The following is a 17,761-nucleotide window of genomic DNA, read 5'->3' on the forward strand; positions in this document are numbered from 1 at the left end:
TGCTCATATACCCAATTACCTACCACCCTGTATAGCGAAACAAATTAAATTCACTCACCATCAGAACTCGGCGCCGTTTCGGTCTGGAACAGACTCTCCCTCGTCTGACATCCCGACTCCTTCGTATCAGGTGCCCCAACAGACACATCTCGTATCTCTTTCCTTTCCCTAGCTTTGCTCTCCTCACTCTCTCTTACACTCCTGCGCACTGATTCCTCCTTCTTGCTAGTATCGCTCCGTCTCGTTCTCCCGTTGTGCTCTATTCGCACGTTCTCAGTGATGACTGGGACCTGGTCTACTGATCTCCTCCAGGGCTCGTCTTCAGGGTCTAAGGGGACGTCTGGAATGAAGTCCGAGTCGATGCTGCTTGGCTGAAAGGATAGCTGATGATGTAAGTTGGTATTAGATTCATATTAATAAGAAAAATACGATTTGGGTCGTGATAAATATGAGTCTTAACTCAATAAAGATCATAGAATTTTATTTCTAAGATTTCAAAAATATGAATCAGCATAGGACGTCCACCCACAAGGTGGACCGACGACCTCATAAAAAGGTAAGCAGGAAGGCGCTGGATGTTGGCCGCTACCAACCGGGCGATGTGGAAGTCATTGGGGGAGGCCTATGTTTAGCAGTGGACGTCCTGTGGCTGAAATGATGATGATGATGTTGAATCAGCGAAGGTATCATTGTATTAGCCACTTTAGCAAGTGCCTTACTTTTACTCCACAGTACTCTACAGTACTCTACAGTAGCGCCAACTGGTTAGAATAAAATATTACCCTCAGAGCCAAAGCATGGATGGCCCGCTATGGATGTTTCTATGTAGACGACGCAGCGACACCGCTCCAGCGTCACGCCACCGCTCTGCTACGTATTGTGTGCTTTGGCTTTCATTTTGTCTCTTTTTAAATTGACCTTATTTAGTGTAAGTCAGTTTCTTAATGATCACCTTTAAAAATCGTGACAAAAGAAGAATAAAATATCATTTTATCCCCAACAGTTACAAAATGAAACTACGAGTAAAGCTTTTTAGGTGATGTGGGTAGAAATCCGTATTTCCAACCATTACACTTTTTCCATGGTCGTTCAAATTCATTGGGCAGGGTTGCCAAAAGTACAGTCAGCGTCAAATAGTTCGTGACAACCAAAGTAGCCAAAAAGTTCGCAACACGTTTTTGTTACAATTGGAATAAGGTTGTGTTTTCAACTTTTTGGCCACTTTGGATGTCACGAACTGTTTGATGCAGACTGTCCAACTAGTGAGTTGTACAAATATGTAGTAGGTATAGTAATAGGTACTACATTTTTTTGCAAAATTGCTTTTATTACAAGTAAGCCTCAGTTTTTAACTTGTCCGTGGTCTGTACATTATCAGGCAAATCTAGCATAAAATCGAATCTTGATTGATTTTGGGCCTTTCACTAAAGATTTATAAAACGAAATCTCTATTGGGGAAAACAGTAATTTTGTGGTAATCTAGTGGCGATCGTACAAAATAAGGCAAAATACTCCCATAAAGTTCGAGTTTCTGAGCTGTTTTTACTTTTTCTAACGGGCAAGTTGTAATAACATAACTAATTTGTAACGTATGATGTAGTCATTACAACAAAGTACAACGAGTAACTACGGTTTAATTTCTACAGATCAATTTTAATAGTACTCAAAATAAAATTACTATTATTAAAGTATAAAAATAAAAACACACTATACGACTGTCAAACTCAAATACTTATAGGTACATATAAAGCATTTTTTTTTCAGTGGCAACCCTAGCATGTATAGTTCCACTCATTGCAACCACCAATTAGTGCCGTCTATTGAATATGACGGAAAATCGTTTGGCTAAACTAAATGGAGGCTTCAGTGAAAAACTACAGTGTTTCCAAATAAAAAAGACTTTTTGACATGGTGTTTGTGAGAATAGCTGTGTAGGTATTTTTATTGTCATCTTTCGTTTACCGTCATGTCTTATTGTTTTTAGCGAGTCAAGTAATGATGGATTGTATTGTACATTAATCTAAACACTGATGTGGCATCTTAACGTTGTAATAGAGATGTGCTGTTGACTGTACAAAACATTCTGATTAATGTCGATGCCTAATTCAACTTTCAAAACACTTCATGACTGGATTTTTACTGGCGCGCCAATATGGCTGTCAACCAACAGAACAGAACCAGTCAGAAAGGTGGCAGTCTTTAACTTACAGGTGACATTTAAGGATAAAGGAGCCCGTTTTTAATCTACCAAAGGGAAGGAAATACAGTTGGACCTTGACCACGTGCCCTTAATCAGTGGGAAAGGGGACCTTGAGGTGGAAATAGTCTCATACACAGCATGAACACTAACCTTGTGTTTTGAGAAGCTTCTCTGACGCTTCACCATCTCATTAGTGTGGTTTTCCCTCTCCAAGCTGGCGCGGGGTTCGCTGTCACTCTGGAGCCGTTTAGCGTCGAGGGTCAGCCGGCTGCCCACCAGGCTGTCCAACCGGTCTTCGCAGGACTGCCTGATGTGTTCCTGGTGGGAAAAATACAGTACATTTCGTACAAAAATCAAAAATCACAAGGACTGTCTTAGACTAGATTTTTTTCCGGATGGACTGTGCTGAAAAAAAAATTTAGATTTATTAGCTAATAGACATAATTTACTATCAGTGACGTATATCTTTTTTATAGGATACTCAATCTTTGTTTTTGTCATCCGCTTTACACTGGAGGGAATTCGAACCTTAGCTTCGAACTCCTATGTTCTTCTGATTAATTTCGTTGCGGGTCCAATGACAGTTTAACTTTCCCCCGGGACGAACTTGACCTTCACTGGTTGGGTTTTTATTGGCGGCCAAGGTGTAGATCCTGGCTACACCCGAGTTGCAGCGGTGGGAACGAGAGGTGAGAATAGTCCCGTTTACATTCAGCAATATTATAAATAATTTGAGCCTAGCAACTTAATAGCCAAAGGAGCACTTTTTTCATCAAGACACTCTATTTAAGGTCGTCGGTCTATCGAGCAAAGAACAGTGGATCTTAGCCAGTTACACTTAAATTTATCTACTTTGTCGTCACGATGATATAGAATTTTGCTGTGTCAACATTACTTTATCAATCATGAAATAGAAATGGTTCTATCACCATCTGCAAAATAGTCTTTCACAGAAATAAATACAGTCCAAAATGCAATGTCAGCGCATTCAAAGTGCAAACGAAAGTAACTTTATTTTCGCGAAAACTCGATTCTGCCGACTCAAAGCTAAGCCACCGCGAAAAAGCTCAATCCGATATATTGCATGTCCCTGATATTGCAGGGTATTCAAATAAAATTCAACACCACAGACGGTTTTGATAGCAATTGAAGTTTTGTCGCAAGTCAAGTTACTACAAAATCATATTCTACTAGATTTTGAGCTTTGTACAGAGTGGAACAAACAACAGACAGATCTCCAAGTCTTTGACCCGCGACCTACGCCAATTTAATACAGACCGTATTAAAGAGGCGATTGAGCGAAACAAGGGCTCTAAAGTGTTCGCAAGAGATCTGTCTGTTGGCCAAAGTCAACTGACCAAGCTGAAGACAGAGGATGGCAGAGCCATTTCGTCGGGGCCGGAGATATTGGAAGAGGTTGAGAAGTTCTACGGACAATTATACACGAGTGTACGCGCACCTGTCACAAATCTAGCCGAAGACCCAAGAGCTAGACTGACCCGACACTATACCGAAGATATCCCGGACGTCAGTCTGTACGAGATTAGAATGGCTCTCAAACAGCTAAAGAACAACAAGGCACCGGGTGATGATGGAATCACGGCTGAGCTTTTGAAGGCAGGCGGAACGCCGGTACTAAGGGCTCTTCAGAAGCTGTTCAATTCCGTCATCCTCGAAGGAAAAACGCCTACGACATGGCACAGAAGTGTGGTGGTACTTTTCTTCAAAAAAGGTGACAAAACCTTGTTGAAGAATTATAGACCCATCTCACTTCTGAGCCATGTCTACAAACTGTTTTCAAGAGTCATTACGAATCGTCTCGCTCGCAGGCTCGACGACTTCCAGCCTCCCGAACAAGCCGGTTTCCGAAAAGGCTTTAGTATCATAGACCACATACATACGCTAAGGCAGATTATACAGAAGACCGAGGAGTATAATCAACCACTTTGCCTGGCGTTTGTGGATTATGAGAAAGCCTTCGATTCGGTCGAGACCTGGGCAGTGCTACAGTCTCTCCAAAGGTGCCAAATTGACTATCGATATATCGAAGTGTTGAGGGGTTTGTACAAAAACGCCACAATGTCGGTCCGCCTCCAGGATCGGGACTCGAAACCTATCCAGTTGCAGCGAGGGGTAAGACAGGGAGACGTCATATCTCCAAAACTGTTTACCACCGCCCTGGAAGATGTCTTCAAGCTTCTGGACTGGAACGGATTTGGCATAAATATCAACGGCGAGTACATCACCCACCTTCGATTCGCGGACGATATCGTAGTCATGGCTGAGACCTTGGAGGATCTAGGCACAATGCTCGATGGCCTCAGTAGAGCGTCTCAACAAGTGGGCCTCAGAATGAACATGGACAAGACAAAAATCATGTCTAATGTCCGTGTTGCACCCACTCCTCTGAAGGTTGGAGACTCTACACTCGAAGTTGTTGACAATTATGTATACCTGGGACAAACAGTCCAGTTAGGTAGGTCCAACTTCGAGAAAGAGGTCAATCGTCGAATCCAACTCGGATGGGCAGCGTTCGGGAAGCTTCGCCATATACTCATGTCCGAAATACCGCAGTGTCTCAAGACAAAAGTATTCGAGCAGTGTGTGTTGCCAGTGTTGATATATGGATCCGAAACGTGGTCGCTTACTATGGGCCTCATAAGAAGGCTCAAGGTCACCCAAAGGGCGATGGAGCGGGCTATGCTCGGAGTTTCCCTGCGTGATCGAATCAGAAATGAGGAGATCCGTAGGAGAACCAAAGTAACCGACATAGCTCGCAGAATTGCTAAAATCAAGTGGCAGTGGGCGGGGCACATAGCTCGTAGAGACGATGGCCGTTGGGGCAGGAAAGTTCTCGAGTGGCGACCACGGGCTGGAAGACGTAGCGTGGGCAGGCCTCCTACTAGGTGGACCGACGATCTGGTAAAGGTCGCGGGAAGAGCCTGGATGCGGGCAGCGCAGGACCGTTCATTGTGGAAAACCTTGGGGAAGGCCTTTGTCCAGCAGTGGACGTCATTTGGCTGAAACAACAACAACAGAGTGGAAACGATCAGAGATCTCACTAGATTATATCTAAATTATGTGGCTGTACCAAATGTATGGAAGCTGGAAACATTGAATTTTCGGATAGATCCAGTTTATTCTATAACGTATTATTGATACCGTTTGAAAGAGCTCGTGAAGCACTTTCAGGATCAGTAAGCAGTTTTTCGATATCTTATATCTTATATTTTAGAAATAATCCAGTGAGATCACTTATCGCTTCCACCTTGTATGTATAGTTATTGAAACTTCTTTGCATTTGGAGTCGCTTTTCAAACAGGATTACAAATAAGTAACTTGAAAAAATCGAACTGCCTAAGGCTGATTGAACCCACGACCTTTCGCTTGCCGGGCGAATGCTCTTCCATCTGAACTACTTAGACACAGGATGAATAACTGGTTCATCCAGCAAGCGAAAGGTCGTAAGTTCAATTCCCGCCTTAGGCAGTTCGAGTTTTTCAAGCTATTTATAATTTGAGCTTTATGCCATTAATATCAGGTCAGGAAGTCAATTTAGGAAATGTGACCTATTAACTTAGCAAGGTGTAGTTTACACTAGGTCATATGCCATTCAGGCACTAAATGACTCCGGCCTTATGGTTAGTGACACACATAAGCATACACAGCGTTGATAGTCATTGATTTGCTTGTAATGTAACATGTAGGTAGGTCCCTCAACGACCTCTTAATTCTTTCGCCCGTATTCACAAATGATGCTTACTTAAGTGAAGCAGCAAATCAAACGAACAGCGTTGAATAGAGCTTTGTGATTGGTTCGTGTGTCACCCTGTGCGTCCACGCGCACTGTGAGACCTCATAGCTATGTTTGTAAATACGGGCGTTTAATTTTTAATTAGTGTAATGTATTTAGCTGCAAGTTTTATGAATGACGAGTACTGATGTTTCTGGTAAATTTTTATTAATATTATGGCAAATGAATGTATCTATCTAATTATGAATTTTATTCTGAGAAAAATAAGCTTTTTTAGCCGCAAACTATTACCTGCGATGTAGCTTCGTGGATCTCCTAAATAAAATAAAAATAAAATAAATCTTTTATACCCAAATTAAATAAATTCTAAACTAAATTCTGGTTAAAATTTAATTAAAACTGCTCCAAATTCATATAAAAAAGACAAAGGAACGAGAAAATCTTTTTCCAACATGGAATGTTAAATTAAACGCTGGAGTATTCTTTCTGAGAATACTTTTATCGGATTTAGTCATCTAGCACGAACAATGTACTTATTTTATTCGTTAAAAGAACCGCCATATTGTATTATCTTCAAAAACTACTTTTTTGCTAAGAAAGTACGTGGATGTTTTGGTTTCGCTTCACTAAATTGTAATTTTAAAACCTTACAATAAGGTAACTCTGATTTAATAAAATAAATGTATTTTTTCCTATAAATCATCGAATACTACTTCTGTTTGTTAAACTATTTGTCAATAAATTGAAAATTAAATAATCATTCTCAACATCTTATCATTTGGGCCTATAAACAATGTTTTGTGTTGAATGTTGACATGTTTTTGTTGATTCGTTCGTTTCAGCCAAATGACGTCCACTGCTGGACAAAGGCCCCCCCCCAAGGTTTTCCATAATGAACGGTCCTGCGCTGCCCGCATCCAGGCTCTTCCCGCGACCTTTACCAGATCGTCGGTCCACCTAGTAGGAGGCCTGCCCACGCTACGTCTTATTTGATTGTGTAGCACAAAACACGAGCTAGAGCTCTACATAGTCACACAGAATTGGAATAAAAACTTACCTTAATAATTTTATGGTCCTGATACAGCTTCCGTATGCATTTGAAGAGGAAGATGAAACTCATCCCAGAAAGGATGAGGCAGAAGATGACCAGGATCACCATGATGTGCGGCTGGCTGATCATGGAAGTGGTCTCCAACTGTGGACAAAGATAATAATAAACCATTACAATCATGATGTCACAAGATTTCAAATGTTTTTTATTTTGCCCTTATCGATTTTCCGGTTCTTGATTGAGGTGAGCGCTGTACGAGTCGTTGTGGAAATCATTGGGAAGAGGCGTTTGTCCAATATTATGTAGTCAATATTGCCAAATTTAAGTGGATAAATAACCGTTGGGGCAGAAAAGCTCTCGAGTCCGTGAACACACGGACCGGAAAAATAGTGTAGTTGTTACTGCTGTTCAGTGGACCAACGATTTTTAAAGGTCGCGAGAAGTACCTGAATGGGGCAGTGCTAGACTGGTTGTGGAAATCTATGGGGGAGGCCTTTATGCAGGAGCAGACGAAATTACAAATGTGACAGATGACCTCATAAAGGTAGCAGGCAAGAAAGCACTGGATGCAGGCCTATCTGGATCATTGGGGGAGGCCTATGTTAAGCAGCGGACGTCCTGTGGCTGAAATGATGGACAACATTAGGTTTAAACTAGAGCTGGTCATCAAACTAGGACGAACCTTGCACAAGTCCTTGTCTTCATTAGCCTTCATCCTGCAGTGGGTGATGTCGTCGCACTGCAGCTCGGCTGCTATGCAGGTGTTGTCTTTGCAGGCGAATTCCTAGGCCCATAAGCCTCCCCCATTGATTTCCACAAAGGCCGGTTGGTAACGCCTGCATTCAGCACCTTCCTGCTACCTTTATGAGGTCGTCGTATTGGGATATTGTAGCTTCTAAAGTACAACAAACCTTGCACAAGTCTTTGTCTTCATCAGCCTTCAGCCTGCAGTGGGCGATGTCGTCGCACTGCAGCTCGGCTGCTATGCAGGTGTTGTCTTCGCAGTCGAATTCCTCTTCTGCGTCACATTTCTCTACAAATTATAGAAACAGTATAAATTTATTCACGAAGATGTCATTATTTTTTAAAATAACTGTATTTATTTTAACTCTCATTCATTTTATGAATGACTCAAATACTTAAATTGAAAGAATTCAACGCGGATTGTATTATCCCAAAAGTTGTTTGATCTAGAATTCATAAATTCAGGTAAGTGAATATAATAATTTTTATTCATAGTTCTATGACATTTTTTTTTGTCAATGAAGTTAGCGTACGATGCTAACTGGAGTGTTGGGGCTATTTACATACAATTCAGTTTCTAAACTGAGCATGATGAAACAGAATGAAAAGTCAAATTAGTAAGGAATAGATAAATTTAGAAGTGAATAGTAACTTGTTGGTCGCCATGGCGCAATTTTGAGTTAGGCAGTTGCTGCAAGTAAATTTAATGACTTGATCCAAATATTTTTGCGTGTAAGTCTAGCGCTTAAAAGTCAGTGCCTGAGATATGGGAGCGTCACGGGAGGGGTGACATTGACATATCCCAACTAATATTATAAATGCGAAAGTAACTCTGTCTGTCTGTCTGTCTGTCTGTTACGCTTTCCCGCTTAAACCTCGCAACCGATTTTGATGAAATTTGGCATAGAGATAGTTTGAGTCCCGGGAAAGAACATAGGATAGTTTTTATCCCGGTTTTTGAAACAGGGACGCGCGCGATAAAGTTTTTCTGTGACAGACAAAATTCCACGCGGGCGAAGCCGCGGGCGGAAAGCTAGTTTTGTTGTGCATTTTTTTAATATTTTGTGATTTTAAATTGCTCGCACTCTGCATAACATTCGACTAACTTGTAAAGTTTATCTGTGGAAACTGATTAGGCTACTGTACTATTTTTATTTTTTAAGTTCACATGTATCAACTCATGCTGTTTGTTTCCTTAATAAAGAAAAATAAAATAAAATTTAAAAAAAATATTATGTGTTGACAGAGTATGCAAATCTGAAGCATCTGAATTTTCGCTGTCGTTTGACGTCTCCAAAACATCCTCCCGTGCCGTTCCCAAACTAAAACTATACTAAAACGTTTGTTTTTATTTGTATAGAGAACAATAGTGTCTAGACAAACCTAAAGAGGATTTAGGACGCTATTTGGATCAAATATGTAATTGCTCAATAATGAATAATAAATAAATATAATGAATAAAAATAAATATCTCAGGCACTGACTTAGTTAAGAGCTCGACCTATAGTTATTCTACTTGAGATACGAACCATCTTTATTAGGATTCAAGCTTCTAAAAGCGGTGAAGGTGGCGTTGAAACCACCCTTCTTCGCCGCCCTGGCAGTCAAAGAAGCGAAGTACCGAATGTACATTTCATTGCCCAAGCTTGTGACGGAGTTGGCGACAGAGCCGCAGTATTGTGCTAGTCTGAAAGAAAATTATACAAATTCAAACATGTTACTTAATACTAGACAAAGTTTAGTCAGTTTTCATCATCATCATCATCATCATCATCAATCAAAGACTATTGTATGAGTCTTTATTTTGCCACAATTTGGTAGGTATTTTTTTGTCAGCCAAATAACGTCCACTGCTGAACAAAGGCTTCCCCCAAGGATTTCTGGTACAGGTACTTTTCCCCTTTACCAGACCCTCGGTCCGTCTAGTGGACAGTATTTTACGGCCTCCATTGAAATGTAGCTGTGCTGATAAAAGAGGGGGCATCTCCAGCAGTGGGCTTTTATAAACTGATGCTGATGTTTTTTAAAGTAAGAAACAAAATAGAAATGTACAAAGACTGAAAATTTAGCAGTTCAAAAGTACCTAAATCATGAAAAACATAACACACGTTAGTATGCAGTCGGTTAAAAATTTTAATAATGACTTACTTAGCGTGATATTCTAGTACCGATCCAAAAACTTGAATGACGTTTTCTTCACACTCGTTTGGGAATTCAAGTTCGTACCTTGTGAAATTGAGGTATATCTGGAAAATAAAAATAGAATAAATTAAGGCGTTGTCATCTGGTTCCTAAATTCAGAAATTCCTAAAGTTATCTGTGTTTGGAGAAAAGACCATTACAGATTCTTTTATGGGACTATTCCCACCTCACGTTCCCACCGCTGCAACTCCTGTGTAGCCAGGATCTACAGCTTGACCGCCAATGAAAACCTAGTGAAGGTCAATTTCATCTCAGGGGATAGTTATAGACTCTTTCTTAAGTAAGTGTGTAAGGTCTTACCTTGGTATTTTCAGGTGTATTTATTGTCCATAACACGTCCAGCGCCTGTCCTTTGCTTTCTTCTAAACATGACGGTTTGATTTTACCAATGCCTATTTCTCCGTGCATGCCTTTTATTGGTTCGTTGTAGCAGTCACTTGGGACTATATCTAGAACAAAACAAATGGATCGGTATTTTGCTTGACACTGCAAATAGAATGTTCGTGTGAAAATTACTATTAAAATATGTAAACCTCACCGGAATTCTGCAAAAAACGGGAAAAGAGCCCTACAAAAAAGAGACACTATACTCACGACTTTTAGGCTCCTGCCTGAACGCGATGTTGATCCTGAACCCCTCGTATTCGATGGTATCATCCGACACAAACTTGAGCCACGCGAAGGGCCCGGTGGTCACGATCTGCCGAGGGAACTGATGGCCGCATAGCGTCTCGATCTCTTTCGAATATCCTTTCGCACCATCGCGGATCTGCAATTGGGATCATTTTGAAACGTTCTTCTAGATTGAATGATGGGGCAGCAAGGTTCTGGAGTGGAGGCCAAGGTGAACCGACGACCTCATAAAGACCGCAGGCATATCAACCGGTTATTATGGAAATCATTGGAGGAGGCCTATGTTCAGTGGACGTCCTATGGCTGAAATGATGATAACGAGGTTCTACTAGAATAGAGTACGATGTAGAAAACATTGGCAAGCTAACCTGTACATTGAATTTAAAATATATTTTTATTATCAATCGAAAAGTGCATGGACGCGTGGACAGCGCAGGACCGTTTGCTATGGAAATCCTCGGAGGCCTTTGTCAAGCAGTGGACGTCTTTCGGTTGAAAATAATGCTTTGTCATTTGAATTAATTAAAGTTATTGGCGACTGTATAAAGATATCTTAACTGATCGAAAATGTTGAGAAACCTGCATAGATATGAGTTCCCAAAGCTTGTCTTCGAAGTAGGCATTTCAAGGAGAATGTGTTTAATTGTAATTAGAAAGACCAATTTAGTCACCTGTAACTTTTGCCTTCAGGCTCTATGGAATATGGGATATGAAATATTACAAGATACTTACTTCTAAATAATCGTAGATGCAGTCTGGGTGATCCTCTATGTGGAACATGTCTACGAATGTTAGTTCGATAACAGTTCCTATTGGACCTGCAAATTAATAAAAAATATTGTTGTTTAGAATCAAATAGAAACCTGTATGATTGATGGAGGGGTTTTTCACAGAAAAAGGGAGGTTTCTTCTACCACCTAACGTATTTTTTTTTATGTGACAGGAGGCAAACGAGCAGACGGATCACCTGATGGTAAGTGATTACCGTCGCCCATAGACACCCGCAGTCCCAGGTTAAGGCCGGGTAGCAGAGAAAATGGCGAAAATGAGGTTTTCATTTATCATTTTTGAGGTACTAAACAGTAAAATTAAAGGCTAAGATTTTTATTGGGCATAGTTGAGGATATTTTCTAGGGCAATTAACGGATGGAAACACGATTTGATGAAGTTGACTCGATAGAATAAATTCCCAAAGTTACCTCTATTCGTTTTCTATTTATGGTTTTATTTTTAAAATAAGCGATTTGAGATTCTAAATCTTTTACTAAACTAAAGTTCAGAAATAACTTGAGGGCTTTTAACGGATGAAATTTTTATATTGCGTCTTATTTAGTTACTATGTTAAAAAATGTGGAAAAAATCGTCCATGACGGCTTGGACAATCTCAATCAGTCGCGCGGTGGCGCTTACGGAGGACGGACGCGTGTCAGTTTTATGGCCGTGACAGTTCGCGATTTGTCAATATTTTTGACAATGATGACTTTGATGAGTCACAGTATAATAATATCAGTGCTACTGGAGAAAGCTAAAATTTTTGATAATTAAGAATTATCAATTTTGTCTACCTATTGAAATTTAAATCGTTCGCATCCTTTTAAACGAAGACTCTACTCATGATACTTTTTTTTTTAAATTTATTTAGGAAAACAAACAACTGAACAATACATATTAATGATACATAGTACATTCCTCAAATATGAGACAAAACCAATGAGTTAAAATTACATTTTAATAGTACCTACATACAATCTGGTTTTACCAAGGGTCGTTCCACCACCGATGCCGGGGTTGCACTACTTAAACATATCTTCGAGGCTTGGGAGAATTCTCAAAATGCACTAGGGGTCTTCTGTGATCTCTCAAAAGCTTTTGACTGCGTAGAACATCAAACGCTAATTCGCAAACTGCACTATTATGGGGTGAAGGACTCGGCTTTGGATTTAATACAATCCTATTTAAACTTTAGAGTTCAAAAAGTTGACATAAATGGTGTTTTGTCTTCTGGGTCACCTGTGAAAATGGGAGTTCCGCAGGGGTCCATTCTGGGTCCATTCTTGTTTCTTATATACATTAATGATCTACCATATTTTGTTAAGGACTCTTGCGAAATCGTGTTATTTGCTGATGACACATCTTTGATTTTTAATATTGATAGAAGTAAAAATAACTTTGACGATGTAAATAATGCACTAACAAGAGTTTTAAGTTGGTTCACTACAAATAATTTACAACTCAATGCAAAGAAAACAAAATGTATAAAATTCTCTTTGCCTAACGTAAAAACAGTTAGTACCCAAATAGAACTTAATAATAATGCAATCGATCTGGTAGACTCTACTGTATTTCTGGGAATTACCCTGGATTCAAAACTCCAGTGGGGCCCCCATATAGAAACTCTGGCGGGAAAGCTCAGCTCAGCGGCTTTTGCAATAAAAAGGATACGGTCATTAACCGATGTTTCAACAGCTCGCTTAGTCTACTTTAGCTACTTTCATAGCCTAATGTCATATGGAATCATGCTATGGGGCAAAGCTGCAGATTTTGAAACAATATTTATTTTGCAAAAACGTGCGATAAGATACTTGTATAAAATGAAAGCAAGAGCGTCCCTTAGAGAATTGTTTAAAGAAATTGGCATTCTCACGGCCGCTTCACAATACATCTTAAACTGTATTCTATTTATTCAACAAAATATTAACGAATTCAAAAAGAAAAGTGATATTCACCAAATTAACACTAGAAATAAAAATAAATTGGCTATACCCGCTTTTAGACTTAATAAAGTGTTTGCCACTTTTATGGGACAAGGTATCCATTTTTATAACAAAGTCCCTGATAAATATAAAGAGCTACCGTATAATAAATTTAAAGGTATAGTTAAAGATCACATGCTTAAAAAAGCCTATTATACAACTCGAGATTTTCTTAATGATAAGTCATCCTGGGAGTAGGATTATGGTCCTCTCATGCTCGCACTAAAAAGAATTAAAATGAAAAGTAATATTGTATAAACTAATAATAATTTCTCAAATGTTATAGTGTCATGCTTCTCAATCTAGACTGTTACTTAGCTTTATTATTAGTTTTTTTTAAAGAGATAACTTGGCATTGTCATTCTCACTAAAATGTCTCTGGTGTGGTGGCGTAGTGAGGCGGGTCGTTACATTCCCTCTAATATGGTCGAGTGAAGCGATGGCTGGTTCACTCGTCATGTCTGTGAACAGGCGCTGCTTTCGGGGACTGGTCAATCCAAGTTATTCAAATTTATGTATGCGAGTCATTTCTACTAGTACCTTAATATGTAAGTCTAGATATTAGCACGTCACTACCTTGTTTAATATACCACGCAATCTTGTATACCTACCCATTTTTATGAAACACCATACAAGAATGCATGGTAAATTCAGTGAACTGCTCCTGAATCGAATGTACCTACTACTACTATTTCTATTTATTTATATTAACCGGCAGACAGTGGTGACTGAGTTTGTTGCGGCGCTTCTTCTCAGCACTTGCCAAATGTTGGTCTCGAAGCGCTGGTAGGGTAAAAAGATTATGAGACATGTAGAGGCTCCTTAAGAGCATATTTTATGACGATTTGTAAGAACTATTTATTAGTCTAAACAAATAAAGGAATTTTGACTTTGACTTTGACTTTGAATCGTCTTTACACTCTTTAGAAGACACTGACACTGATACAAATAAATAATAAAAAATTAGGTCAGTGGGTCAAATATAGGGGCAGCTGCACGTCACTGAAAGACGATTCTGTTTACTCGGCATATGGGCTGGAGAACATGAACCCTTGTTTACAGATGCAGATGTAAATGGAGTTATAACTGGACAAATTTTACATGAAATGTGTAACAGAAATCAGTTAAAAGACACATACATGGAATACCAATAAGGTTGCGGAGGGAAAGCTACCTATATAAACTAGCGGCTGCCCGCGACTTCGTTCGCGTGGACCTAGTTTTACCCCCGTTAGATATCATGTTGATAGATGGCGTTTCACGGCTTCCCCCAAATGAATATTTACGAACGTCATACAGTAGTTTGTCCAGCGCTGTAGATTTTAACCAATGACGATAGGTAAATGGCGCTTTTTAGACACGTCTTATTTATTTATTGAAATTTATTTGTCACATATCGTCATAAGTGTTAGCCTATATGTTAATCTGGGTTATAAACAATAATACTGTAAAGTTTCAACAAAATCCGTTCAGTAGTTTTTGCGTGAAAGAGTAACAAACATCCAGACATCCAAACTTTCGCCTTTATAATATTAGTAGGAAGTAGGATATTTCACAATCTAAACTAATATTTTACTATTTAGTTTAGCATTTACTTACCTACAGTAAATATTAGTTTGGATTGTGAAATGTTTAAAATAAAAAAAATAATAAAACAAAACAGGGTTTCAAATTACCTATCTTTATCTAATTTATAAAGAGGTAAAGTTTGTGTGTTTGTATATTTGTTAAATTGTAAGGGGTAATCTCGGGATCTGCTGAACCGATTTTAAAAATCTTTCACCAATAGAAAGCCACATTATATCTGAGTGTAATAGGTTATATAAAAACCGAAAAATACTACGCGGGCGAAGCGGCGGGCGGAAAGCTAGTTTATTTATAATTATGTACGAGCATAATAATTATTAAAGTCTAAGTCAAACATTCTTTATTTTTGTGGACCTATATTAACGAGAGATTAGACCTAGACAAGGCGTAAAATATTTCAAGAAAAAAATTAAAAACTATTATAAAGCTAAATTTTGCTCTCATGGAGCCTTTACCTACTCTGACAAATCAAGACTTAAAGAAGAAACTAATAATAAAACTATTTAACTGTCCTGCAATGAAAAGCTTGATCGGGTACAACACCTCAAGTTATTTTAGAACTTGATTTCATTAAAAGACTCTGAATATCAAATCGCTTAGGTATCTAAAGTCAAACGATTCTGAAATGTCAAGTGGCATAAAGTTGGGACTAATAAATAACCCATTAAGATAGTAACGCCCTCCTGTCAATGACATACCTGGAACGTTAGAGTATTGGACAACTAGTAAAAATGCTTTGTCCTAAATGACTGACGGATATCGTAGGGACCTGAAAGTTGGAAGGTGTGTTCTTTGTATGACGTAGGCATCCGATTTTCCGAAATGGGGTCATGAAATGAAGTGGGTGAAAAAAGGGGGCAAAGATTGTATGGGACAGTGATTCTTTGGTTCAATCTACTTGAAATTTTGCTTAACAATTCCTTAATATTATAATTCATGACAAACGTGTGAAAGGGGTAGAAAGTTATTTTGGGAGTCATTTGCGTCGAAGTTGATATCAATACTAGATACTTACTGCTTTTGATTTAATTACTTTTTATTTTTACAAGTGTTTGAAAACTCCATGTCAGTTTGCAATCAATGTCAAGTGAAATCTCAAATTGAAATGTCCAATCTCAATGAGGAGGCTCTGCATTTATTCCTAGAATTCCCCTAACACCGTCAAATTACCCTTTCGAATTCAAGACAGTGCAGTTTCCCATCAAAATCTGCTTCGTAATGACTATAAACAAAGCTCAAAGTCAAACTCTAGCAACCTCTGCATAAACTCCCATGAGTGCTCAGAGCGAGTGCCTGCGCCAGGTAACCGCGTGTGATGCTCATAGTGATTTTCGATACAGAGCCCCGTAATACGTTGTACATAAATGATGGAAAGAAAACACCCAGACCAATACAAACAAATATGTATGCAATTTTAGTATGATATTTTTATTTATTAATACACAAAAAGACTGAACAAAATTGATGCGTGTACTGATTAATGTAATTAACCACATGCAAAGTTTCGTGAATTGCAACAACTATAATTTATTATCCAAGCTCTAAATAATCGCTACTACGAGTAACTGATAATAAAATGTTTTTCTGATGAACTGATCATTAAATGACCTACCGATAGGTCGGGTGACGTAATCTTGAAATTCTTTTGAACTTCCGGAAGGTCTTCACTCTTTGAACCGTGTTTACTTTGGCAGTTATATTTTATATTTATTCGATTCTAAAATATTCCCAAAAATTCTGAAAGGTGTTTTAATTTGTATCACTTGGATATGATTTGTATTAGAAAGTGTTGTGAGTGTGACGCTTGAACGGAAGGAAGTCAACCTAACCTAACCAACTGGTATTTTTATACTGTGTAGCTGGGAGAGCTCTTTGGCGCGCTGTCTTCGGCGAAGTATTGCGCGCGCAGATTTTGACAGCGTGAAATACCTACTTTAGCAGAAATACCAAGCCTTAAGGTGAAGATGGAGAGAAGAATAGGGTAAATAAGGGTTTTATTTGCGATATTGGAAACAGATGTGCATTATGTTACGTTGCAGAGAAGTGCAGCGGTAAGATAATATTAAAAAGTTACTCAGAAATTCGTAGTATGAAAAATACAATTGAGTACAAGTTTTCAGCAACAACATCAGCTATCCGGATTAAAGGAAAAGATGAAAGGAAAGAAGACCTTACAACTGATACTATAAGATCAAACTTACCTTGAATAGTAGTATTACAGTTCATCCCACCCGCATACGTGTCTGTATTGTTCTTATTACGAGGATGCGTAATCTGCTGCTGTTCAGGGTTCCTAAACCTGAAGGGTTCACATGGATCATCCTCTCTCTTCACTCTTCTCTTCCCTTTAGAATATTTTCTAGCACCATCATACTTCTTACCATAACCTACTTTAGTTTCAGCAAAATTTCTCACACCACCCATCTTGTCATCTGTACTTTTCAAATTTACTTGCTTATTACTAACAAGATCTTCGTTTTCTTTATAAATTTCATCGTATTTATGTACAATATCATTATTGCTTAATTGTTGTCTACCTAGCCTATTATGTACATTGGTCCAAGAGGTTTCCATGTTTCTGATGTTTGGTTTATTTGCTAATTTGCTCGTCTTCATGCTTTCAGGGATGTTGTCATAATCAGCTGTGCGACCGATTGTTACGCCAAGGGTGGACGTCACTGTAACAAAAGAGAAACCATGTTAATAAATTGTTAAATAGTGACGGAGTTTCTTGAGCTGCTTCTTTTCAGCACTGTCCCAATTATTGCCCCGAAGCAGTGATATGGGACGTGTAGAAGCGCTTTTTAAAAGATAGATTGAGTCCCGGTTAAAGGCAT

General features: G+C 38.9%; 1 protein-coding gene across 1 annotated transcript in view; it reads right to left on the bottom strand.

Annotated features, from left to right (window-relative positions):
- LOC135082997 (neuropilin and tolloid-like protein 1) overlaps positions 1-17,761 on the bottom strand; it is a 291,125-nt gene that overhangs the window by 12,387 nt on the left and 260,977 nt on the right. The window contains exons 3-13 of the mRNA XM_063977758.1: positions 17,126-17,602; positions 11,317-11,402; positions 10,546-10,720; positions 10,252-10,400; positions 9,898-9,995; positions 9,279-9,436; positions 7,917-8,038; positions 7,012-7,149; positions 6,246-6,269; positions 2,351-2,518; positions 59-371 (exon numbers count right to left, since the gene is read on the bottom strand). Of these exons, the coding sequence (XP_063833828.1) occupies positions 59-371; positions 2,351-2,518; positions 6,246-6,269; positions 7,012-7,149; positions 7,917-8,038; positions 9,279-9,436; positions 9,898-9,995; positions 10,252-10,400; positions 10,546-10,720; positions 11,317-11,402; positions 17,126-17,602 (1,908 nt within the window). The remainder of the gene's footprint in view (positions 1-58; positions 372-2,350; positions 2,519-6,245; positions 6,270-7,011; positions 7,150-7,916; positions 8,039-9,278; positions 9,437-9,897; positions 9,996-10,251; positions 10,401-10,545; positions 10,721-11,316; positions 11,403-17,125; positions 17,603-17,761) is intronic.

This window comes from Ostrinia nubilalis, chromosome 22, assembly GCF_963855985.1.
Source record: "Ostrinia nubilalis chromosome 22, ilOstNubi1.1, whole genome shotgun sequence".
NCBI lineage: Eukaryota > Metazoa > Arthropoda > Insecta > Lepidoptera > Crambidae > Ostrinia > Ostrinia nubilalis.